This window comes from Monomorium pharaonis, chromosome 11 (assembly GCF_013373865.1).
Source record: "Monomorium pharaonis isolate MP-MQ-018 chromosome 11, ASM1337386v2, whole genome shotgun sequence".
In the NCBI taxonomy this organism is placed as follows: Eukaryota; Metazoa; Arthropoda; class Insecta; order Hymenoptera; family Formicidae; genus Monomorium; species Monomorium pharaonis.
This window is the reverse complement of record NC_050477.1, coordinates 3623507-3646424: the sequence shown is the minus strand read 5'-3', so window position 1 is coordinate 3646424 and position 22918 is coordinate 3623507. Positions and strand designations below refer to the sequence as shown.

Below are 22918 nucleotides of genomic sequence, written 5' to 3'. Positions count from 1 at the left end.
ACGCGAATAGCCGAAAAGCCGGAGCACGATCCCACTTCTGATGTTGTAAGATTGTTCTCTATTCACTATAGGAATGTGAAACTAGGATATATGCGGGTTTAATAAACTTCTCGAGTTACTATATCTAAAGGTAGGTATATTCAATGTTCTTTTGTACAGTCACTCGCAATCACGTCCGAGGCTCACAACCGAGAGAGAGCAGTCCGCGCCTACATCCGCGCCGGAGCCTAGTCCAGCTCTCCCTTCTACTCATCATCCGGTTGACAGCTCGCATCCCCTATGCCTCTACCGTCACGCCACCTTATGTCGACGTGCACGCCACTCCAGTGCAGCCAACTTCTATATGGGGTCTCGTAGCCTAGTAATACCGATCGTCATTTTACACACCAGAATGTCATTCTATCTTTGTTCAACTTTCCGTAAGTAACAAAAATGGAATGACATTCTGGTGTATCTGGCTGCATCCGTTGCGAATTTAAGAACGCACCCCCCAAATGCGCACAAATTCTCTAGGCAATACAATTTCAATTTCCGCAGGTTAGTAACACTGTTGAAGTAGTAAATCCATGTGTGCAGAATCGTTTTGACGTATGTGTGCGTATGTGACCGGTATAGTGTTAAGGCCTAAACACAATGCCAGGCAACAGGCAATAGGAACAGGAAATAAAGAAAGAGAAAAAGAGAGAAGAAGATCCTTTCTTTCTTTCTCTCTTTCATTATTTCTATTCCTATTGCCTGTTGCCTGGCATTGTGTTTAGGCCCTTACTAATCTGCGAAAATTGAAATCAAGTACTCGGTGTAAACTAGGCTAGTAACTTAAAACTTTCAACTTTTCACGTTTCTCCCCTAGGAGCAAAATTATGGGTCTGTTCGCGTCACATGCTCCGACATGCTCCTATCAGAGAGGAACCTGAGAGCGGCCACCGTGGCTTTTTTCGTGCGACCAATATTTGACTAGCATCAGCGCCAAACGTGGATGTAAAGCCCGTTCTACATTAATTGCAGTCGCCAGTTGTAATTTGCAACACCCAATAAATGTCGAGCTTTAACTAGAAACTAAGCGCCTATTGGATGTCGCAAGTCGCAACTAGCTGCTTGCGATTAATGTAAAACAGACTTTACATCCACGTTTGGAGCTGATGCTAGTCAAATATCGGTCGCACGAAAAAGGCCGCGGTGGCCGCTCTCAGGTTTCTCTCTGCTCCTATTCACCCCAATTCACTCTAATACGTTGATTCCGATGACGCCAACCTATTAGAATGCATTGGAGTGAGTAGGAGCATGTCGGAGCATGGCGACGCGAACAAACCATATATGAATCGATACCCTAGGCAGCAATCATGTAACTTTTTCTTTAGGGCGAAAACGTGAAAAGTGAAAAGTTTCATGTAATTATCTCTTTCTATTAGTGTTGAATAGAAAGAGACAGTAACTTGAAATTTTTCACTTTTCACGTTTCCACTCTAGGGGAAAAATTACATGATCGATTCCCAGGGGCTCGATTCTTGAATTCATTCGCAAGAAAACGTATGCGCAAATACCCGCTCTAACAGAAAAGTTGCAAGTTTATTGGTTAAAAGCCATACAATAGCCAATAAATTTTCAACTTTTCTGTAAGAACAGAATTTGCGAATACGTTTCTCTTGCAAATGAATTCAAGAATCGAGCCCCAGGTGATGTTTCCGAACGCAGTCATGATTGGCCCACGGGCTCGATTCTTGAATTCATTCGCAAGAAAACGTATTCGCAAATTCTGTTCTTACAGAAAAGTTAGAAATTTATTGGCTATCGTATGGCTATTAACCAATAAACTTACAACTTTCTGTTAGAGCGAGTATTTGCGTATACGTTTCTCTTGCGAATGACTTCAAGAATCGGGCCCCAGGGGCTCGATTCTTGAATTTATTCGCAAGAGAAACGTATTCGCAAATTCTGTTTTTACAGAAAAGTTAGAAATTTATTGGCTATCGTATGGCTATTAACCAATAAACTTACAACTTTCTGTTAGAGCGAGTATTTGCGTATACGTTTCTCTTGCGAATGACTTCAAGAATCGGGCCCCAGGTCCAGTTCTCAGTTTTGGGTGGTTGATCGATTCATTCTTTATTATGTAAAAATTTTGTGTCTTTCGAAAATGTATTTAGTAGGACTGACAGGTGGCATCGCTACTGGAAAAAGCACAGTTGCTGCTATTTTCCGCGAACATGGTATCCCCGTTATAGATGCCGATATAATTGCCCGAAAAGGTTAGGACATGTTTGCACTTTATCTCGTCGACATCATCGACAGATATATCTTCAAGCTTTAAATGATACATATTTTTATTTTTCTTTACTAAATAACATATATGCATTATATTATAATTATTTTTTTTCTTTTTTGACGTATGTAAAGTTTATTCGATACTGGAAATTGTAGTTTTAATAATAAAAGCAATTATCAAGTTGAAGTGTACGATAATGCATTCGCAAAATTAATATTGAGATTGAAATTGAATTGAAATTGATAAATTGAGATAAGAGAGATACAGATAAAAAATTTTCTAAAAAGTCGAGATTTTGCTAATAAATCGTTTACCTCAAATATTTTTCATACGCGAGAAACTGAGAGACTTAATGTAAAACAATGTTTGGATTTATAGTTGTTGAACCAGGAAAACCGGCATGGTACAAAATACAGAAGGAATTTGGTCCAGATGTGTTTTTGGATACCAAGCATTTGGACAGAGCAAAACTGGGTGATTTAATATTTAACGATGTTGAAAAGAGGAGAAAACTTAATGCCATTACACATCCTGATATATACAAAGAGATATACTGGCAAACTGTCAAGTACTTTTTACAAGGGCATTCATTCTTAGTTATGGATCTGCCGTTACTTTTTGAAACAGGACACATGTTGAATTACTTGCATAAAATTATAGTTGTAACATGGTACGAATTTCAATTAGTACCTCTAATTGATCAAGCAACAAAATGCTGTTAAAGATCAAGGATCTGACTAAAAAGATCCATATGACTTAAAAACTTAGATAACTATATAAAATTTTATTATTTATACTTTTATCATTATTGTGACGTTCTGTAGGCTTAGTTATGATGCATTAGATTTTTATTTATGCACTGTTATCTATATATTTGTTTACCCAGATGCAAATGAAAAAAAAATTAAACATTTATTTCATAAAGCATCTGGAGTAGTGATTAGCGAAAGCAGTAGACATATGTATTTGGTTGTCACGAATTATATATTGCCAAGACTTAGGTTTATTCATTACATTTTTTGCACATAAAGGATCTTTCAGCATAAATATATTGTAATTGATAAATGTAAAAAATCCTAAAGAAATCTTTATAAATATTCATATAATAATGAATCATAAATTTGCACGTTCAAATTATGTGATTATGATGATCTAATAGTATTTTATCGATGGTGTTTGATACTTTAATCAATGTATTATTTTTGGGGAATTGACGAAATTTGACAAGTCTTGACTTTTCTGTTAATATATATCTATACATTCTCTTTGATTTGTCGTTTTCAGTGAAGAGGATCTCCAGCTACAACGATTAATGGAACGTACTGGATTTACAGAAGCTAAAGCAAAATTAAGAATAGCTGCACAAATGTCCTTGGAGAAAAAAGCAGAGATGGCAAATTTTGTAATTGAGAACTCCGGCAATGAAAGAGATACCAGGGAACAGACCATAAAAGTGATTAATGTTTTACGCTCCTCTAAGCATCATTGGAAGTTGCGTCTTTTAGTCGGATTTTGTTGTACCGTACTATTAGCTGGCGCGTACTGGTTAAGGAACAAGAGCTGCAGATCTTTAACTACTACAACTTGAATTTTTTTTCTACAAAAATTATTCAGTTTAGAAACAAATAAAGGTTTGTTGTCTGCAAATCGTAATTGCGTAATAAAAGCGAATATAGATTTTGTTTACTTTTGTACACCCACAGATTCGCAAATGAATTTTTTATCGGGTATAAAACAGATAATAGGTGAAGTTAAATCACGTAATATCGTGATTTGTATATTTACAAACAACTAATTATTTTTGCTAAACAAATTATCCTTTTTATAAAAACCACTGTTTTAATTGCAACATATTAAAGTTGATAATAGGACAAGGGATATGAATAGTTCATCTACATATACATGTGGGAGGAGTGCATGCATGCATGCATGTACGTTACGTATATACATTTTATGAAAAAGATTAGAATTAATGAATTAGAGTTATCTTTCTTGATGTATGGTTAAATAAAAGACAAGGAAGAAACAAAATAGTCACACTCTGCTATTAGCTCTAATACAATTACCATATTGAATTACAAGATGACAAATATATAAATTAGTTTTTTTTCTATTCTAAAATGAAAACGCATTCATGAATGTCGTGTAATTAAATAAACAACGCATTTATCAAACCAGATGGAAATTTGACAACAAATGTAAATAAAAAATGAGTAATATATATTACTGCTCTATTGAACTTTTCTAGGATAACATTCCTTTTCACTTTTTTTATGTAATTGAAAAATTGAAATTTTCACCTTATTCACATACTTTCGCGTTTGCAAGTATTTTACGATAGAAACCCACATTCGTCTTTTCTTCATTTTTTTAATAGTGATTTTAAACATAAATTTATACGTAAATGATGTACATTTGTATGCATATATAAAATACGCGAGTACAGTGCTCTATTTCTTATGTTAATTATCGCAAAATATATACAAGATTCGTGATTGATAACATGATTCAAAAACAGATGCATATCCATTTGTACGAGCGCATTCTTATACATTGTAAAATTTTCCGTATACTGTATATAATTTATACACTTGTATATGAATAAATGTAAATTTATAATTGCTATATTAATCTAATAGAAGGTTGCTTGTTTATTAAATAAATTATGGAAATAAAGAATCATAAGTACTCAATAAAATATTGATGCGTGTGTGTGTTTGTGTGTGGCAAAAATTTGCTTATTAAAAGTAGAAGTACAAAATTTCTCTAGAGTAAATAAAAAGGTAACGGAATATATTATGTACAATATTCCATACGTGGAATAGTAAGATTCCATGTACGGAATAGTAAGATTCTGCAAATCTGGACCAATAAAGCGGTGCAAACCTCCTCTATTAGATCTTTTTAATATACTTTTTTTTCTAATCTTTGTACTTATGTTAACATACTATCTAAAAGAGATGTCCCTTACTTATATCCCCTAACTTCACAATTTTTTCGAAAGTGCTCTTACTTGCTTATTACAGTTCTTCAATTTAGCTTACATAAAAACGAGATTAATATGTTACGCATGATATGGTAACGCAATAGAAAGGAAAAAGCTAAAGAGAAACAATGTTATGACGCAACTAAATTTCGTAATTATATATAGATTGTCATTTCTATTAGTCTACAATTATACATTTTGAACGTATGAACGAGCTATCGACAACAATTATTATTGGATAATCGTATATTATCGTACATTCTTAACGCACTATTCCCAGAGAAAAATTAAAGAAATTACATTTTCTACATTCAAAAATAATTACAAAAAGATAAAAATAGAAATATTTTAACAAAAAAAATTAAACATTGTTCTGTTTACGATTTACCAATCTTTGCACAAATGATTAGAATATAAAAGAATCTAGAGAGATGTGATTATTACATCACAATACAAATGTATATCTATTTATTACTGTGATGCACTGCATTATCCCACAGCCGGTGGTTTCCATCTTCTTTGCGTACTTTCAAGTATACTTTTAAGGGAGGTACGTTTTTAGTAGAGGAAGAGGATGGGTCATGATCTATCACGATCCTTGATTCGCTTACAGATCTGTGTAGAAAGGTGTGCGTGCGCGCGTGAGCATAAATATCCTATTGGATACATGGTGTTCTTCCTATTTTCATGACACAAACAACCTATTGTAAAACAGGCCTAAGTTCCTGCGTCATAATAGGATAAGAAACTAGAGGAGCGGTTGCACCAGATATCGACAAGGGTAAACTGGCGGGTTGCTGTGTGTTTGGTGGTTGCTGATTAGTCGCCTGTGGAGGCCCGGAGCCGCTCATCGAGATAGTTTGTTGAGCCATGGTGACGATCGGCGGTGGTATCGAAACTGGTGCTATAGAGACCGCCGCGATAGATACGGGCGCTACAGTCGCAATGCTCACAGGAACGGTAGCTACACTGGCGGTAACTGTTCGAAGGGTGCCCGCTGCCACGGCTGCGTTGACCATTTGTTGAGGTGTCGGAGCTTGTGACGGTGGAACTGTGTTCGTAATCGTGACTGCCGGGACTGTTACAGCTGTCATGTTTGCGGTTCGCTTGCCAGACATTCTCAACTGAGCGTTTTGATCCAATAGAAATTCGTTTGTCGCCGTCAAGTCGCTGACCTGAATATAAGGATACAAATATAAGCATATAAATATTTTCGCTTGATGTACGAGTTTCTTTCTTTCTTTCTTTCTTTGAATACCTGCTTCTTTAACTCTTCTATCTTCTTTCTCAACAATACATTTTCATCTTCCAGCACGATAGCTCGTGCTTCATTCCGCGCTATCATGGGATGGTAATAGAAACCTGGAGTAACCGTCGGTTGAGTCGCGTGTTGCTGGCCCATGATTGGAGACGCTTCAAAGTGTACAACCGTTTCACCCGATACTAATCGTCTCTTCGGCTCCGGCGGTCCAATGTAATCAGCTGGATGCGACGACATGTTATAACCGCCGTTATTAGCGACCAAATTGTTATGATGATCCTGCATTTGCCAGTGAAAGCTGTATTCGTGAAATAAAAAGAAAAAGAAATTATTGGATTAGAATTGTTGTAAAATAATAATAATAATAGAGTTTTTATACAAAGGCTTAAGAAAAAGATGAACATGGATGCTCATTTACGATGCTTACTTTCTGTCCTCTTCGTATCTGCGTCCGTCGCTACCGGTACCACTGCCATTACTGGTACCGTTGAAATTGTGCTGCGGTCTAGATGGATTATGATGTGACTGTGATGATATCAGATTGTGTTGCGGCTCCTCCTTCTTCAAATGTCTGAATTTGCAGTTGACCCTCTGGCAGCTGCCCTTCATAAAGTCCTTACACAACGGATGATCCGGTTTATCATTGTTGCAGATCTTGGATCGATTAAGTACGTGAGGCGGTAGCTCACCGGTTGCTCGGAAACGCTTCTCCTCGCTTTCCGTGCAATGGAGAAACTTACAACCCGGCCAATTACATTTGCCGTTTTGAAAATCATGGCAAAAAGTATATTCTTCTACAAGATCGTCCTCTGAACGCTCGTGAAGGTATTTGCAGCGTTTTCCCCGATGGCAGACATTTCTCAGAAAATCTCGACATATCCGATTTGCAAGGTCAGTAGTATCGGCCACGTTCGCGTTCAATCCACCCGCCATCTCGATCGCCTGCTGCTGCTGCTGATGACGATGATAACCCGTTGACGTCCCTATCGTTCCGCTGCTTTCCAATTTTACCTTCAATTTTTTCATCGGTAGAACATAGCGGTCGCACGTCGGCTTATCGTTGTGCCCTCGATCGATCGACGAACAAGCTAAGCGCGGCTAATACGAGCGCCCCTAAATAAAGAAAGAGACAATAATGAATTAAAAATGTACGATATTATTAGTGCTTGAAAATGAAAAGTTGTTGAAAACTGCTTATACAAACCAAATACGACGTACTTGCAATACCCCAATTGATTATTTGATTATTATTCCAAAATAATGTTTCATTTTTAATACTTTTTAGTCTTTATAGACTACATTAAGGCTGCGTTCGGAAACATCATCTGAGGTGCTCTCGGATATCATTCTATCATTGTTGTTCGTTGAATGTGAGACAAGGATAGAATAATACCCAAGAGTACTCGGGTGACGTCTCCGAACGCAGCCTAAAGCTGGGTATACACTTAGCGAACGAACACCGAACGAACAGCAAATGCGAACTTTTGTTATTGTCATTCGCGCAAGAACTCTCTTTGATGTACCGCCTCATGAGAGAATCGAGCTGAACGCGAATCGAACATTCTATTCGCATTCGCTTTGGCGTATACATTTGCCGAATAACAATAACGAACGTTTGCGTTCGCTGTTCGTCCGGTGTTCGTTCGCTAAGTGTATACCAGTTTTAGACGAATTTGGGATATTAAGAGACTTCTCAATCCTTTTAATTAATTAATTTAGCTTTTATTTCCCCTTTTCGTATAATAACTATTACAGTAGTAAGATTATATTAACATAACTATATACAGCATTTTTATTTATATGTACTTTGATAATTTTATATATACGCTTGATCCATCAAGAATAATCGAGCTCGCGAATAAAGAAACGAATGAACGAACGAACGAACGAACGAACGAACGAACGAGCAAGCGAGCGAGCGGCTTATTTTTTGGGGGAAAATGTCATGTACATCTTTGCTCACATCGTGACACATAATGATTCGTTATCTATAATGCGGTAGAAATAGACATGGCACTCTCTAAACTAAACTAACGAATTAAGAAAATACTGTCAATTTCCGTTAGAGTTTCGTATCAAAAGAATTAATATAGAAAACTACAGTTATATTGGATCTTCTCGCTTTAGACGTTATTAGACGATATCAAGGCCATTCCAAGGTAGGATCGATAGAATGGTACTGAGTGCTGAGAAATTCGCTTTTGCGAAATACATACGTATCCAGCGCGCGCCCTTATTATTTTATTAGGTCACTCAAACAGATATGCTTTTTATATTGTCATGCTACCTAATATGTATACATGTATACGAAGGAAAGAAAATTGAAGAAGGGTCAAAGATTCAGGGCAAGACAACGATGTGACATTCACGGTGAAATTTTGCATCCGAGAAATAAACTCGTGATCAAAAGAGAAGCGAGAGTACGCTGCAAGATACATACTCACCCTAATGTATACGCAATAATCAATCATTTTTCTCTCTCTCTCTCTCTCTCTCTCTCTCTCTCTCTCTCTCTCTCTCTCTCCCTCTCTCTCCCACCTCTCACTTCCCTGCAAAGATCGTTCCCAAATCTTTAAGTTACCCTCAATTAAAGACCTTGAAAAAAAGCATGTTATCTAACTCGAATGAAAAGAGAAATATGATGAATATGTATAGTTGCGCGCGCAAAGGAGAATTCGCTTTCTACAATTATTTACAAATGTACGAGGAAAGTTCTGAACGATCGAAAACGAGAGTGTGTGCGAATGTATGTAATTTGTGTTTTTGTTTTAAGACGCGTGGGAGAGTATTCTCATAAATTCTACATTCGCAGTATAAAGGATACATATTTTAACCTTTAGAATGTACTATAGAAAACATACAGCTTAAACAAGCAAACGTGCAACGAAATACATAATATATATTTATAAAATTGAGCCGTATATGATACTCAGCAGCTTGGCAGCATGTTGAACATTTTACGTGGTATCGTGCTTACATTTCCTCCAACTACTTTTACTCTCCAGAGAGCGTAAAATCGAGCTTCCATGTTCGAGATATACATATATATGAACAATTCAATGAACGCAATTTCTGTCACGTCTTTGATCTTGCTCCTCTTTAAGGCGTATTAACACGACATGTTCTTGATTAACGTCGCACTTTATAACGTGAATGACATCCTATCTCTAACCCCGAGACTCGATTCGGGAACTTTAACATATATATGATTATGTGTGTGCGCGCGCGTAAATGTGTGTGTGTGTGTGTGTGTGTGTGTGTGTACAATCCTTAACGATCATTTGTATAAAAACATTAAATTGTGTACGATGTGATCAATTCAAAACGACAAAACGGATAAGCTTAACGAAATTTACAGTCAATTACAGTCGATATTATAAAAAAAATAAAATAAAATGTGAAAAGGATAAAAGTTGCGCCGTAGCGCGTGTTATATGTACAGGAAATGTTAGACGCGGCAAAGGAAAAAGAGATGCGATTAGAACATTTTCTCCAACAGCATCCACACTAGCATAATCGCGATAGGTGCGACATAATGTATCGGCACGGTGTAAGTCGCACTCAGCAGATCGCCGCACTGTGACTTAAGGGACATGTATTTCTTGGACAGTTCCGTTTTCTCCTCGACAAATGCGTTGTACTTTTCTTTCACTATAACTAGCTCCTCGTTGATCTCCTGCATTCGCTGCGCCTCATTCTTCGCGCGATAATACAGATCCCTCAGTCTACCGATGACAATCTCGTTCGGCTCATGAATCAGCCAGTCCTTCAATTCCTCCAGCTCCCTTTGCACTATCTGTCGCGCCTCCATGCTATCTTCGCCTCTCAACGAATCCAGAGAGCCGATAAACGTCTGCAGGATGTAATCTCTGGATTGGAAAGCTTGTTGCATCGTTGTATCGTTCTTTGTGACGGGTTTTAAAGTTTTAACGTAATCTCCCTCTGTGCGTTCGTCGCATTCCGGCACGATATCATTGTTTGGAAGCTGCTGTTGTTGCCGCTCGTCCCTTTTATCGCGCTTATCCATCGCAGAGACAACGACAGAACTGTCCAATGCATCTTCGGGGTTCGCACAGGCAGCTTCATCCGTCGGAATCACCACGACTTTATCCTCTTTGGCAATTTGTTTCATCGACTCGAAATGTACCTCCGATTGTTGTTGATTGCCATGGCGTTTGGCATTTACGAATCCACGTACTTCTTGCATGTTGCAGGGCACGGATGCTGCCTGCTTGGACGTTTGTTCCTCCCTCTTGTCCTCTATGACGCTCTTCTCGCTCGTGTCATCATTCATAATCATATCGCACGTGTCGGTCGCTTCGGAGTTGGTGCCCTCGGAGTCTCCGTTAGTATCGTCGTTGTCTAAATTGGCTAAGTTTCCATTAACTAAGGTCCGCCTGGACGATAACGGCGGTGGCAGGATATATTGTGCCGTGAGACTGTCGTCGGCTGTCATCTGCGAGTCGCCCATTTCATCTTTGGTAAAAGAATCAGATTTCAACTTCGGATCCACATCCACTGACGAATTAAACTGATTGTCCTGCTCGCCTGTCTTGGTGAAGTAAAAATTAATCTCACTGTCCACTTCGGTATTATCGACATGAATAGAATTCAATTTGTTGAGAATAGTGTTTATAGCCTCTATGGGATCCTCCTCGGTCTTAAAATCCAAATTCTCGCCGACCTCCAGCTTCAAGTTCATATCGCGCAGAGTCTGCGCGTAATTTCTCAAGGCGGTGATCTGCTTGTAAATATTGACGGAATCTAAACGGGAATCGTGTAACCTCGCTCGCAAATTCTTCTCGATTTTCGACTGATCCTCGAGCCGCTTGGTGAGGTCTCGTTTCTCTTGGTCCGTGCTGAGCAGCACGTCGTTGATCTTCTCCTCGCTCTCGACGAGTTTGTTGGTGGTCTCTTGGAGCTTCTTCTGCGCTTCCGCGTATTTCGCGCCGAGTTCCTGAAGCTCCGTTTGAGTATACTTGGCTACGTTGTGTAAACTCTGGCACTCCTCCTCCGTTTCGTTGAGACGTCCCTCCAATTGCACCAGTTTCTGAGTGACCTCCAATTTCTCCTGCAAGACCTTCTGCAACGCTTCTTTGGCGGCATTCTGATACTGCGCCTTTTCATCCTGGAGCTTCGCGAGCTCGTTTCTGATCTTGTCCTCGGAATAATTCTTCGAATACACCGTCAATTGACTCTCGACGGTCATTACCCACGATAGTAAACGGTCCTCGGTGATCAGTGCCTTCCACGATTGGTTGGCGGCTTTCCGAGTGTTCTCCACTAATTGCTGTAGATAGCCTAGCTTCGAATACAGAGCCTTCTCCCGCCTGGACGCCTCTTGCATTATCTGATTGAGCTTGTAGAGATCCTCGAGAGATACATTCCCGGCGGGTGAACTGACGGAGGTGCTGAGACTGGCCTTGGCTTCCTTCCCGTCCGGCAGATAAAGCTTCAAGGTTGCGACTATACACCCGTGGGTGACCTTCTTCGTATTCTCCACAACGTCCACGCCAAATTGCACAATGTCCCCGGAGCAGACTTCCTTTGGCGTCGACTCCAGCCCGGAGGCGCTCAGTCGCTGATTATTCACGAAAGTACCATTGCTACTACACGTGTCCTGCAGGTAAAACTTACCGGAGGAGTACCAGAGCAGCGCGTGATTCCTAGACAAGACTTTGCAATCGAAGATTGCGTTATTCGTCGCGGCTCTCGCCCTCGCCACCGAACGACCGATCTTTACCGGCTGCTCCAATGTTAGCGTGCGCTCCTGAAAGGGATGAGAATTGTCCCGGCAGATTAAGACGCCTTTCGCGGTCATCTTGTTGCTGCTATCGCTGCTGCTGCTGTTGTTGTTGTAGTGATGGTGATGATGGGTGTTGTTGTTATTGTTGTTGTTATTGTTATTGTTATTGTTGTTCTGCGTATTATTCTGGCAACTCAGGTTGGAATTGTTCTGCCCAGCGGGCGAACTGGCATTTTGTACCCAACCACCGCTGCTAGCTACAACCATAGCCGAGATGGATGATGGTAATAATAACCCGAGCAAATTATATTGGAGGACGAGTTCTATCACGAGCTTTTCGAAATCGGATCACGTAATCGCGATTCTTCCGTCGCAATCTCACCGGAGATTGCACTGGAGCGCAATAGCAGCGAAAAGAAAAACAAAAAAATTGTCAGCTTCGAGATATATCGTGGCGACACACCGTGATCGTGGCAGCTGGATATAAACGCGACAGAGCGAGACGTTCGCTTCACTTCACATCAAACGTTGAGAGGGTACACAAGCGCACTACTCCTCGAGCTCGGTCACGAGGATTCCTCGGTGACCTTTCGGAACCTGTCGATGCCCGACACGACGAGGCGTGACGACATCGTGTCCGGCATGTTTTTCTTCCTCAATGAAATATCACTGCACCGCCGCCCGTCACTCCGCGTCTCCCTTATTTTCGAGTCAAGAAAATCCGTTTTGTCTGTCTCTCTCTCTCTCTCTTTTCCCCCCCTCTCTCTCTCTCTCTCTCCTTCCCTCTTCCTCCACCTTCGTTCGATAAGCGCGAGTGTCTTTGGCCTTCCAAGAAAGACTGGTCCGATAAGGGCGCCGCGCTGCGATCAACTCGAATCGAATCCCAGTCCGGGATCAAAATCGAAAATCCGTTTCTCCGTCGTAATGTCGTCCTGGACTGTTCCTCCTCCTCCTCCACCTGCACGGAGAACGTGTCCGTGTATTATGGTGCTCTCATGCCAGCGATTCCGTCCATGCACGCCAGCCTGGCCAGCCGTCGGCCGTCGGCCGTCGGTCGTCGGCCGGACACACGGCGTCGGTGAGCGTCGGCACCCACGGGAACAATGAATCGACGACAGCAAATCGACACTGCCGCGGTACTCCTCGATGCTCGAATACTCCAACGAAATATATCGCGCACGGCGGACTTGCTCCGTGAAAATACAATGGTTCGTCGTTCCCCGTGTTTAGAATCCAAGTTCCAATTCCGCGTTCCATCGTTCAGCTATGTGAGATGAGAGAGGAAGAGCACCGTGCCTACGCGCAAAATGCCTACCTTATCTACCTGTGCCGCATTATGGCCTGTTTCTACCAACATAGATTAACTTTAATCTCGGTTTAATTTACTTGTTATCTTATTCTAGTTCCAAAACTGAGAAAGAGATAAAGAATAAGTTAATCCAAGATTAAAATTAATCTACGTTGGTAGAAATAGGCCTATGTCGTTTTTCCTGTCACTTAATTCCTATAACGCTCTCGGTCTGTCGTAGAGCTTCGTAGACTAAAGAACCAACGAGACTACGTAAAATCTTTCACGTGAAAGCTTATATAACACATATGTGTTATAAATGCGGATGCGTGAGAAAATTTGTCGCTGCAATCTTGTAATGATCATTTGTAATAAATAAATTAAGTATTGTAAATTGTGATTTATTTTCACTGCTAAAATGTTGTTAATTTTGTATATTTATATTAATATTCATGAAATTGGATTATTCTTGGAAATTAAAACACCAAATTATCGAAAGAGAGAGTAAAAAATCATGTAATAGAATAATCTTTTTAATTGTTTAACTTATTTTAAGATAAACAAATTTTCAGGCTTTTTCGTGCGAAAGTAGACTTAAAAATTTACAGGAATCGACCTTTCCAACAAGACTAGAGAATATAACCTCTCAAGTTCAACCGTTGCAAATCTGAAGGTGTAGAAAAGTGCGAATTGAACTGGCGTCTTTCGCAGAAAGAAAAGAATTTTTTAGGAAAAAAACTTACAAGCAATATAAATAATTAAGCATTTACGGATCATCAACAAGGTCGCGTAAAAATCTCGGAGGTATTGCACTAATAATTAAATAAAATATTTCAATTGTTACCGATGCATCTTGTGTAACAAGTCTATTACTCTGTTTACAGCTTTGACTATAGACTTCTATAGTCAAAGGTTTACAGTGTTTCACAAAATATTTCCCTACAGATAATTTACTATATTAGGCAATTTCACTTGGAACGATGTCGGACGATGAAGACTATATGTCTGATAAATTTTTACATCCCGAACAACGTGTTTCATCGAGTCTTATATACAGGCATTCCGATAAAAGAGAATTTACATTGATGAAGAAAAAGACTGAGATTGAATCTAGGATGAGGGAACAAAGTAAGTCGATACGGACAGTCGAAGTGGAAAAAAGGGAGCAAGGCTTGTCATCTGCCATCACTAGTGCAAATAAAGGTCTGTACTTTTTTGTGTACGTTATCTAGAAAAAATAAAATTTGCCATATGCGATAAGTATTTAAAAAGAATGTCAATTTTAATAACAAAATCCCAGACACAATAAACTGAATAAAAAACAGCTTAATATGTTGAATAATGTAAATGTGTGTGTGTAAAAAACACATTCTTTATTTTATCACACCATTCCTTATTCTCTCTTCCTATTGCCTGCTTTAAGCCTAAGGTAATAATTTGAATTTATTTATTTCATCGCCAGGTTTTGAAATGCTAATGAAGATGGGATATAAACCTGGTCAAGGAATAGGCAAGACTCAATCAGGAATGACTGAACCAATTCCAGTGGAAGTGAAGGTGGATAGACAAGGTTTGGGAAAAACACTGAAGAAAAAAGACTCGCACAAGTGTGAAAACATTAATGCAAAGTTAGATAACATGGCTACTAGAAATTTCCGTAGCAGGATAGCTCAAGAAAAGACAGAACAGCTACAGAAGATCGATTTACATAAAAGTCAAAAGGTGTGCCAAGAATTAGATACTAAAGATGATATTGAAAAACCTCAAGAATCATGGTTTTGGCCAGAGACTAAGGAAGAAAAAGAAGCCGATGATTCTAATGATGACATTGAGGATGACGAAACGTTCAATGATTTAGAAAAACTTGATATTCTTACTAGATATTTAAGAAAGAAATACTTTTATTGCATCTGGTGTGGAACAAAGTTCAATGACGAAGACGATTTAAGAGACAATTGTCCGGGAAGTACAAGAAACGATCATTAAATATGTTTAACATGGAACATTACACAATCAATAACATTATGTTACACACACACACACACACACACACACACACACACACACACACACACACAACACACACAACACACACACCTCTTTCTCTTTCTATTATATTAGAAAAACAATAAATAGTTAATAAATTTCGGACGTCGTTAAAATCATTCTTCAATCTTGTCGACTATGTGTTTCGGAAACACAATATAATACGGACAAAAGAAATTCAAGGTAAAATTACATTACTTAAAATATGTAGAAATAAACTCATTGTGTACACGAGACATAAAAAACCCATTAGCCGGTATAATGCAAAACATTGAAAAAGTAATGTCTCGGGCGAGAAAAATCGAGCACCGAACAACTCTAAGAGCAGGGAAGTCATTATCCTTTACCACCTCGAGATCCAACTATGCTATTAAAACAGCAGGGGATTGCTACAACCCTCCCCCCTCCTCCATTAACTTTTACACTCGACGAAGAGGGATCAGAAATTACCTATAAAAGCATAACGTTTGATTGTGTCTTTTCTCATTTTATCCGGCAACTTGTACCGCGGTGAATGTTTGTTAAAAGTACATCAATAAAAACAGTACTATAATGCTGGTAATCCCATTACTAATTCTCATGGTTTCCGTTACAATGGGCGATGCTGAAATAACCGAGATAGATGAAGAAAGTTGCGAAACTCTACAATCGGAAGTACGTATCACTAAAGACGAATATGATGAAATAGGACGTTTAAGAAGAACATGTAGTGGGGATGTATCTGTTACAAAATGCGAAGGATTCTGTAACTCGCAGGTACAACCGAGCGTTGTTACTACTACCGGTTTCTCAAAGGTAAGTCACAACGTGTCTCACGTCTCGTACAAAGAAAGATATATATAGTCTTCAAGTTATATCTTTTTTTTATTATAAAAGGAATGCTACTGTTGCCGTGAGAGTTATTTGAAGGAAAGATTCGTTATCCTAAATCAGTGTTACGACGCGGATGGAATCAAATTGATAGGCACGGATGACGAAATGATGGAGATCAAGATACGGGAACCAGCCGAATGTAAATGTATGAAGTGCGGCGATCTCATTAGATAAAAACATAGCGACAATTTGAAATATAAAACTACATTTTCTCAGCAATAGAGCAAGCGCGCGCGCACGAGAGAGAGAGAGAGAGAGAGAGAGAGAGAATTGCAACAATTATATAAATAGAAAAGAAATAAAAATATTGTAATGATGTTAAGAATAAATAGTACATACTGTGCATATATTCTAATGTAATATAAATCTACCCCGATTATATCAATATAACTAACACGCGCGCGCGTGTGTGTGTGTATGTGTGTGTGTGTACAAATATATAAGTATTTTTTCATAAATGGTGTCAAATGCAAAATTTCTGAAATGTTAATTTTCTTCTAATATAACTACATGCGTGTATATTGAATAAAAAAATTTATTAGTTCTATTTAATATAATTTTTATTTACCTGCATTTTTATTATACATACTTAGAATGTATACATATTTATTGTATAAAATATATAAACATATTTAACCAAAAACAGAAATTCTCTTTTAATAAAAACACAAATAGAATTTGCAATACTTTTGAACAATTAAAATCTTTAAACTGTGATTCTTACTGTTATTAACGAACCTTATCTAAATTTTACCGCTTTTAAAATTTAAATTTAAAAACTGAGAAAAAAGAAAATTGTTTTGGTTTTCAAAGAAACGTATCTCATCAGGTGTGTGTGTGTGTGTGTGTGTGTGTGTGTGTGTGTGTGCGCGCGCGCGCATAAATTATAAAAAAAGTTTTTATTAAATTAAATGATATATGAGTACATATGCGTGTTTTGACTTTTGAAAATATTTCCTATGGGCAAATATAATCGTTTATTTTATCAGTTGTATATTACTACTTAAAAATGTTAGAAATGTTTTAATTCTTAATACCAACCTTTTAATTATCAAAATTTTAAATACCTTTAGATGACCTAGTTCTATTTAATTAAAAATGTTGCAGTAAAGACAAATGCATCTAAGAATTAAGATATGCTAGTCTATTGATTTTCATATTAAATATATAAAAAACTTTATTTGCTCTGTCATTTATGATTAAATTCTTATTATCTTTACTAAAGAAAATTTAACTTTTAAATAAATTATATAAATATTCTGTCATAAATAAAAATATCTTGGTCACACATTTACATACATGTTTTATAAAGAGATATTGGTACATTGAAAATATTATAAATGATTTTGTGTATGTGTGTGTGCGCGCGCGCAATCATTTCTGAATAGAATAATAAAAGTTAATTAGTAAAAAAAAAATAGCAAGATCTAGTTCAAGCTGTGTTACACACACACACATATATATATAATGTGTGTGTGTGTGTGTGTGTGTGTGATAAAATAAATACATTAGAAAACATTTTCTTATGTACATTCTTATACATGTGTGCGTCTGTGCATTGGTTTTCCGATAAATAGTGACACCGCTAAAATATAACTACAGAAAGGGGAAAATACGATGGCCACCTATGGTGTATAAAAGCTTACGAAGTAGGACCTACAAGCACAGTAAAGTGGTACAAAGAGAAGGCAATGTATCGTTTGAGAAGCCAGCTCTTTCGTTACTTTGGTAAATAAGCTATCGTCCAACAATACAATTGTAAAATAATACTTTCACAGTTGTTCTTTTTGCAAAGGACTGCAAACTATCATCTCTTGCAAATTCCATGTAAAATAGATACTACACTATAGTAAGATAATTATGTACTTACTGTACACAGTAATCAACGGGTTGCTGATATGCTTATTATATGGAAGCACAGAGGCAATCGTTGGAGTGGACGAGTGTCAGGCAACACGGGTAATACACTTCCTTCAGTACCCAGGTTGTGTCCCAAAGCCAATTCCAAGTTACGCATGTAGAGGACGATGCAGCAGTTATCTACAGGTAAGACACATCAGGCTTGTTTTAATTGTTAGTCACAAAGTATGTACAAAGCAATGAAGTTTATCTCAACTCTATTATAACAAACAACTGTATAACATATGAGCGTGGTACGATGGACTTAAGAATAGTTTTTTGCCGATTACTGATGAGGCATGTTGAAACATAGGGAGCTTTCCAGCAAGAGACACAAATCGACATAGCAGTAATTCTATCCGTCCCTCACTGAATATCAAACAAAGACAGAAATACTGCTGTGTCAATTTGTGTTACTTGCTGGAAAGCTCCCATAATATCCCGCATAGACTTTCGCAGTTACACAAAGACACTTTTGGTCTGTTCTTTCTAGCTGCACTGTTGCACTGGTGCAATAAGTTAGAATGAGAAAAAATATACTTGTCTTACTTTAACTTATTGCACCGGTGCAACAGTGCAGCTAGAAAGAACAGACACATTGTTTAAATCTTGGCTGCACGAGCAGAAGCTTTGTGTATACTTCCCCGTACAAAAGTATATTCACGCGAATGAAACGAGAACGAGTAGTTTGGTTATATACGGGAGCGCAATGAGTCGCAATCTGTCACGCGAGCGATCTGATGGTGCAAAATCGCGAGCGAGTGTCGAGTGTTACGCGGTTACGCCTGACGTTTGACACAGTCCATTATCTCTTTTTCGTATCTCTCTCTCTCTCTGTCCAACGCGACGCGAGAAAGGAAACTCGAGTAGGTAAATGATATCTAAACTTGTGACTTATTGACACGCACAGGTATCTGGCTCGAAGATGTGGCAAATGGAGAGGAGCTGCATGTGCTGTCAGGAGAGTGGCGAAAGAGAGGCTAGTGTCTCCTTGTTCTGTCCACGGGCGAAACCAGGGGAGAAAAAGTTTAGGAAGGTAAGAGCGACTTGACGACTCCAAATCCAAAGCTGTCCTCTTTTCTTCGGACGCGGCAGGCGGCTTGGCCGGCGCAGCGCAAGCACGAATGTTCGGACGGCGATTCGTAAACAGATCGCGTCAACGTGGACGCGATTGCACGCGCCGTCCACTCACTCTCTTTCTCACCGATCGAGATCACGTCGACGCGAGATGTAGCTCACTTGTAGCTGACTCGTTCGCACCACCACGAGTTTCCCGCGGCCATATTGTTTTCGTGCGCGGTTGACCGCTACCAATCGGCGCCCGACTCAACTCGCACGTGCGCACGCCGCACCGCTCAATTTCAATTTGTCTCTTGTGACAATTTTATTCACGTATGAAGCCAGCTGTCGATCGACACACACACACACACACACACGCGCGCGCGCGCGCGCGCGGGGTGGGTGCAGGAGGGGGGCCGAAGGCCCCCTTTGCACCTTCCCGTGTGTGTGTGTGTGTGTGTGTGTCCCCATCGACAGCTGACTTCATACCTCTGTGTGTGTGTGTGTGTGTGTGTGTGTGTGTGTGTGTGTGTGTGTGTGTGTGTGTGTGTGTGTGTGTGTGTGTGTGTGTGTGTGTGTGTGTGTGTGTGTGCAAAGCATTCACTGCAACCACATGGGTTTGCGATTTTCCACGCTAAACGAGATGCTCGTAAAAATACTTATAGATATTTGAAATTTGCACATTTTTTGCATGGCTTGTGCTATATATGGCACAAACAAGAATGGCGCATGCGCGTCCAGTCGCCTGAAAGCATAGAGCTTGTATTAGGCCAAAATCACATGGTGCGGAATAGAACGTGCGTCATAAAAGCAGCCAATCAGAGCTTTGCCGCATTAGAATGCGTTGATGCGGCAAAGCTCTGATTGGTTGCTTCTATGACGCACGTTCTATTCCACACCATGTGATTTCAGCCTTAATGGAGGGGCCTTGGTGCATCGCAATGCGCGCGGGGAGAATCGCGGGTGTTTCCAAACATTATTGACGTATATATGCACAAAACATACCTAACTTTTCATGCTAGTTACTTGCTAGTTTGAAGAAAAATGGCGAACGTGAGAATACCATAGACCTTATAGATATGGGCCGGTATTCATAGTCAAATCTTATTTCAAGATCGTCTCAAGCAATGTCTTAAGATGCTAATACGGCTCTGTGATTGATTAATGGCATCTTAAGACAGTACTTAAGATGGTCTTAAATATAAGACCCGACTATAAATACCGGTCTAAATGTAGTATGTGCTGTTGATAAAAATAATTTTTAAAAAATGAAATTTTTATTTTATTTTATTTTTCTTTGTAATTGTTGTGTAACGGTTAAATAACATGTAATTATAACATGTTATATTGCTGAGTCGGAAATTGTAACTTACATGTAAGTTACGTGTAATTTCAGAGTAACGTAACCTGTTATATTCGGTTACATTGCTGTTACACTGCTGCTATATTACTATGTTTACTGGGTGCATTCATTGATTAACATGTATCTTTTAGATTCTAAATTATGTACCACTTAATGAATGCAGTGTTATCTTTGTAAGCAATTTTTTTTCGTACGAGTTCGAGAATCGGGCCTCAGATTGTATAGTTACGAATCTGTTCCCACACGAAAAAAGACAGAATATATCCACCTCTCTGTCGATTCTCCCCGCGCGCGTCGCGATGCACCAAGGTCACTGCATTAAGGCTGCGTTCGGAAACATCACCTGAGTGCTCTCGGGTATCATTCTATCCTTGTTGTTCGTTCTATGTAAAACAAAGATAGAATGATACCCGAGAGCACTCGAGTGACATTTTCGAACGCAGCCTAATACAAGCTCTATGCGTACAACAAACACTACACATACACTTTATGACTTCAAAATGGCGCTCATGCGATGACCTTTCTTCTCCTCCCTTTGAGTATCAAGTGGTCTGTTCTTTCTAGCTGCACTGTTGCACTGGTGCAATAAGTTAGAATGAGAAAAAATATACTTGTCTTACTTTAACTTATTGCACCGGTGCAACAGTGCAGCTAGAAAGAAGAGACCAAAAGTCTCTTCCCGTCGTTCATCTACAGACCTTGGGTGGGGGTAGAGTTCGCGCCTCTCTGATTATAGAACCAGGGGCTCGATTCTTGAATTTATTCGCAAGAGAAACGTATTCGCAAATTCTGTTCTTACAGAAAAGTTAGAAATTTATTGGCTATCGTATGGCTATTAACCAATAAACTTACAACTTTCTGTTAGAGCGAGTATTTGCGTATACGTTTCTCTTGCGAATGACTTCAAGAATCGGGCCCCAGAGAAGAACCTGAGAGTGGCCACTGCGGCATTTTTCATGCGACCGATATTTGACTAATGCCCGATTTCTTCACTTCCTGATAAAGTTATCCGGAGGATAAATATCAAGTTTAACCAATCACGTGCATGGATCTGGTAGTTTATCTCCTGGATAATTTTAACCGCAAGATAACTGGGCCCCGATTCTTGAATTCATTCGCAAGAGAAACGTATTCGCAAATTCTGTTCTTACAGAAAAGTTGAAAATTTATTGGCTATCGTATGACTTTCAACCAATAAACTTGCAACTTTTCTGTTAGAGCGGGTATTTGCGCATACGTTTTCTTGCGAATGAATTCAAGAATCGAGCCCCTGAACGTGAAGAAATCGGGCATAACAGCGCCAAACGTGGATGTAAAGCCCGTTTTAAGGGCCATCTACAATGGAGAGTCGTAGGCCGTAGCAGTAGTCGTAGAAAATGTCTCCATTTCGTATTGCTTTACTGTTTACAGCCTACAGCAGACATTGAGCCAATTCATTGCGTGCTTACGATGAGCGTTGGGGCATTCGGGATTAGTTTTTGGTCGCCTTTCTTTGATGGCCGGCTTGTATGTTATTGCTACGTCGTTTTTATTCTAGACAGCATTGCCGTAGTTTTAGTGCTGTTACGGCTAAAACACTCCATTGTAGATGGCCCTTTAAGCCTCGTCTACAGAAATCGCAAGCAGCCAGTTGCGACTTGCGACATCCAATAAGCGCTTAGTTTCTAGTTAAAGCTCGACAGTCATTGGGTGTTGCAAATTGCAACTGGCGACTGCGATTAATGTAGAACGAACTTTACATCCACGTTTGACGGATGCTAGTCAAATAGCGGTCGCACGAAAAAGATCGCAGTGGCCGCTCTCAGGTTCCTCTCTGATAGGACTCTACTCTATACCAGCATCTGTCCATCAGGTGATTACCAAAGCACCGTTGGAGTGCATGTGTAGACCGTGCACCAGCGTGGAAGAGTACGCAATAATACCGCAGGAGATCGCAGGATTCGCCGATGAAGGTCCCTTTGCTACGTCCGCACACTTCAGACGATCCTCCGGTTTGCGGTAAACCATCTGAAACGATTGCTTGTCCTATACGAAAGATATATAATTTATTCCCTATTATGTGTCATGAAAACTAATAAAGAGAATCTCTAATATAAGTATCGCTCGTTCTCTTTTTTGACCAATCGATAAGCTA

At 39.2% G+C, this 22918-nt stretch overlaps 5 protein-coding genes across 7 annotated transcripts; 3 read left to right on the top strand and 2 right to left on the bottom strand.

The window, feature by feature from the left end:
• The first annotated feature begins 1998 nt into the window (after positions 1–1998).
• LOC105827897 (dephospho-CoA kinase) lies at positions 1999–4961 on the top strand. Its single transcript, XM_012666097.3, has 3 exons — positions 1999–2246; positions 2642–2933; positions 3548–4961. Exons 1-3 carry the CDS (start codon positions 2135–2137, stop codon positions 3849–3851), a joined length of 708 nt encoding a protein of 235 aa, XP_012521551.1. The 5' UTR covers positions 1999–2134; the 3' UTR covers positions 3852–4961.
• On the bottom strand, positions 4620–18471 carry LOC105827894 (zinc finger CCCH domain-containing protein 10). The gene is made up of 4 exons (XM_012666093.2): positions 18334–18471; positions 6938–7623; positions 6508–6808; positions 4620–6424 (listed from the first exon to the last, which is right to left on the bottom strand). The coding sequence occupies exons 2-4, from the start codon at positions 7534–7536 to the stop codon at positions 5951–5953; spliced, it is 1374 nt and encodes a 457-aa protein (XP_012521547.1). The 5' UTR covers positions 7537–7623; positions 18334–18471; the 3' UTR covers positions 4620–5950.
• Positions 8211–13469, bottom strand: LOC105827893 (sarcolemmal membrane-associated protein). The gene has a single exon (XM_028194038.2). The coding sequence runs from the start codon at positions 12521–12523 to the stop codon at positions 9989–9991; it is 2535 nt and encodes an 844-aa protein (XP_028049839.1). The 5' UTR covers positions 12524–13469; the 3' UTR covers positions 8211–9988.
• LOC105827895 (G patch domain-containing protein 11) lies at positions 14189–16140 on the top strand. Of its 3 annotated transcripts, none has more exons than XM_036293530.1 (3): positions 14189–14348; positions 14429–14747; positions 15007–15530. In XM_036293530.1, the coding sequence occupies exons 2-3, from the start codon at positions 14525–14527 to the stop codon at positions 15528–15530; spliced, it is 747 nt and encodes a 248-aa protein (XP_036149423.1). In that variant the 5' UTR covers positions 14189–14348; positions 14429–14524. The 3 variants fall into 3 exon arrangements, with proteins under 3 accessions (XP_036149423.1, XP_012521549.1, XP_012521550.1); XM_012666095.3 differs by having other exon boundaries at positions 14190–14348; positions 14490–14747; positions 15007–16140; XM_012666096.3 differs by having other exon boundaries at positions 14190–14348; positions 14507–14747.
• Positions 16106–22880, top strand: LOC105827899 (bursicon). Its single transcript, XM_036293533.1, has 5 exons — positions 16106–16385; positions 16467–16620; positions 18385–18509; positions 19273–19398; positions 22637–22880. The coding sequence occupies exons 1-5, from the start codon at positions 16143–16145 to the stop codon at positions 22784–22786; spliced, it is 798 nt and encodes a 265-aa protein (XP_036149426.1). The 5' UTR covers positions 16106–16142; the 3' UTR covers positions 22787–22880.
• The last annotated feature ends 38 nt before the right edge of the window (positions 22881–22918 follow it).

Bases quoted from the DNA above. Each gene is read 5' to 3' on its own strand.
- LOC105827897 (XM_012666097.3), top strand. From the start codon at position 2,135: ATGTATTTAGTAGGACTGACAGGTGGCATCGCTACTGGAAAAAGCACA. The intron at 2,247-2,641 runs GTTAGGACATGT...TTGGATTTATAG, and splicing joins CGATATAATTGCCCGAAAAG to TTGTTGAACCAGGAAAACCG. The intron at 2,934-3,547 runs GTACGAATTTCA...TGTCGTTTTCAG, and splicing joins AAAATTATAGTTGTAACATG to TGAAGAGGATCTCCAGCTAC.
- LOC105827894 (XM_012666093.2), bottom strand. From the start codon at position 7,536: ATGAAAAAATTGAAGGTAAAATTGGAAAGCAGCGGAACGATAGGGACG. The intron at 6,809-6,937 runs GTAAGCATCGTA...TCACGAATACAG, and splicing joins AGATACGAAGAGGACAGAAA to CTTTCACTGGCAAATGCAGG. The intron at 6,425-6,507 runs GTATTCAAAGAA...CCTTATATTCAG, and splicing joins TAGAAGAGTTAAAGAAGCAG to GTCAGCGACTTGACGGCGAC.
- LOC105827893 (XM_028194038.2), bottom strand. From the start codon at position 12,523: ATGGTTGTAGCTAGCAGCGGTGGTTGGGTACAAAATGCCAGTTCGCCC.
- LOC105827895 (XM_012666095.3), top strand. From the start codon at position 14,525: ATGTCGGACGATGAAGACTATATGTCTGATAAATTTTTACATCCCGAA. The intron at 14,748-15,006 runs GTCTGTACTTTT...TTTCATCGCCAG, and splicing joins CATCACTAGTGCAAATAAAG to GTTTTGAAATGCTAATGAAG.
- LOC105827899 (XM_036293533.1), top strand. From the start codon at position 16,143: ATGCTGGTAATCCCATTACTAATTCTCATGGTTTCCGTTACAATGGGC. The intron at 16,621-18,384 runs GCGATCTCATTA...ATGGAAGCACAG, and splicing joins ATGTAAATGTATGAAGTGCG to AGGCAATCGTTGGAGTGGAC. The intron at 19,399-22,636 runs GTAAGAGCGACT...TCTGTCCATCAG, and splicing joins GGGAGAAAAAGTTTAGGAAG to GTGATTACCAAAGCACCGTT.